At 45.9% G+C, this 1,755-nt stretch overlaps 1 protein-coding gene across 1 annotated transcript in view; it reads right to left on the bottom strand.

Annotated features, from left to right (window-relative positions):
• LOC106815357 (ral GTPase-activating protein subunit beta-like) overlaps window positions 1–1,755 on the bottom strand; it is a 37,881-nt gene that overhangs the window by 18,075 nt on the left and 18,051 nt on the right. The window contains exon 6 of the mRNA XM_014819807.1: window positions 788–994. Coding sequence (XP_014675293.1) covers window positions 788–994 — 207 coding nt within the window. The remainder of the gene's footprint in view (window positions 1–787; window positions 995–1,755) is intronic.

The raw sequence follows: 1,755 nt of genomic DNA, 5'->3' as shown, positions 1-1,755 counted from the left end.
GATGACATATGAAATAATCAACTGCCTCGTACATGATGTATAGCTCAAATTCGCCTTGAACTCAATTTTTTCAAGCCTCAGACAGCAAAAAAATCAACTATCTAGGAAGGTTGTTACAAATTTCATCTACAATTAAAAGCAAAGAGTTAGTCATCAGCAGACATTAATTAGATAAGTGTCAAGGCAAAAACATACCAAAAGCTGTGAACATGCTTACCAAGACAAAGCAATAAGATCGAGACAAAGCGAAAAAAGTGTACCTGCTATGTATGCAAGGGCTCCAAATAAACATTTATGACATTCATTTCATTCAATCAACTAATTGATTCATTCATTCAATCGTCTTAAATAGCACACTGTCGCTTACTTTTGCCTTGTATTTGCTTGCTCTACAGACCAATCGCCTGCAAACCACTGGGATTGATGACAGTCGTCAAAATCACAACTGGTACTAAGAATTCCAACAGATTTCACGTTCAAAATCGAATAATCAAATAGCGAATCAACCAGAATTTCGTTACGCATAATACAAATTTGCGCCCCTCTACAGGCAGCGTTCCTAGCGCCTCTGAGCGCCCTCTACAGGCACGTCTCCTAGCGCCCGACGCGCCTCTATCAGCGCACGTCTCTAGCGCTAGCCGCCCTCTACAGGCACGTCTGCCTAGCGCAGAGCAGCGCCCTCTACAGGCGCGTCTCCTAACGCGAGCGCCCTCTACAGGCGCGTCTCCTAGCGCGAGCGCCCTCTACAGGCGCGTTGCCAGCAGGGCGAGGCAGCGACGGGTCTTACCTGTGTCGCGGGGACGGGCGTCGGCGTGCTTGAGGCAGTGTAGGAAGCGCGGCGACGGAGCGATGATGGCGAGCTCGGTCGCATGGTCGGCCCAGTAGAGGATCTGTCGCACGGCGTCGTACGGCCCCTCCTCCTGCTGCTGCTGCTGCTGCTGCTGCTGCTGCTGATGATGATGATGATGGTGGTGGCCGCCCCGCACGGCGCTCACTGTAATGCGAGAAAAACCGACGTCACACGTCGCGACTCGCGTCATCATGCCGTGCTGCGTCACATCGCGTCGTCATGCCGTGCTGCGTCACATCGTGTCATCGCGCCGTGCTGCGTCGCCTCGCGTCATAATGCATCATTGTCGTGTCACTGCATCCCGTCACGTCGCCTCATTGTCACGCCGCTGCATTGCGGACTGCAACGCGAGCAAACCGACGTCAGAAGCGTCATAATATAGACTATATTAGTCTATATTATTACCGGCGTGTGTTTGTTCGTTTGAGTGTTTGTTTGTGGGTTTGTGGGTTGTTTGTGTACAGCCTAACTGAAAAAGTTATGGACGGATTGTCATAAAATTTTCAGGTTAGGTCAGAAATGGGCTAACTTAGAATTGATGAGATTTTGGTGGTGATCCGGATCCAATTAATTAATTAATTAATAACATTTTCAGGATAAGTCAGAAATGGGGTAACTTAGAATTGATTACATTTTGGTCGTGATCCGGATCCAATTAATTATTTAAATAATTAATTAATTATTAAAAATTTTCACAGTGAGAGAATTGAGCTGCCTTGGCGGAGGTCTGTGCTCTCCGAGTGCTCTAGTATTATATATACAGTGACTATACTAGTCTATATTATATTATATATACAGTGACTATACTAGTCTATATTATATTATATATACAGTGACTACAGTAAAAACCCGCGTATAAGAACATAGATTTTTCCAAGTTAGCCTCAACATGTTCTTATATAAAT

Source organism: Priapulus caudatus, unplaced genomic scaffold (assembly GCF_000485595.1).
Source record: "Priapulus caudatus unplaced genomic scaffold, Priapulus_caudatus-5.0.1 Scaffold1096, whole genome shotgun sequence".
NCBI lineage: Eukaryota > Metazoa > Priapulida > Priapulimorpha > Priapulimorphida > Priapulidae > Priapulus > Priapulus caudatus.
This window is presented reverse-complemented; position numbering and strand designations above follow the sequence as displayed.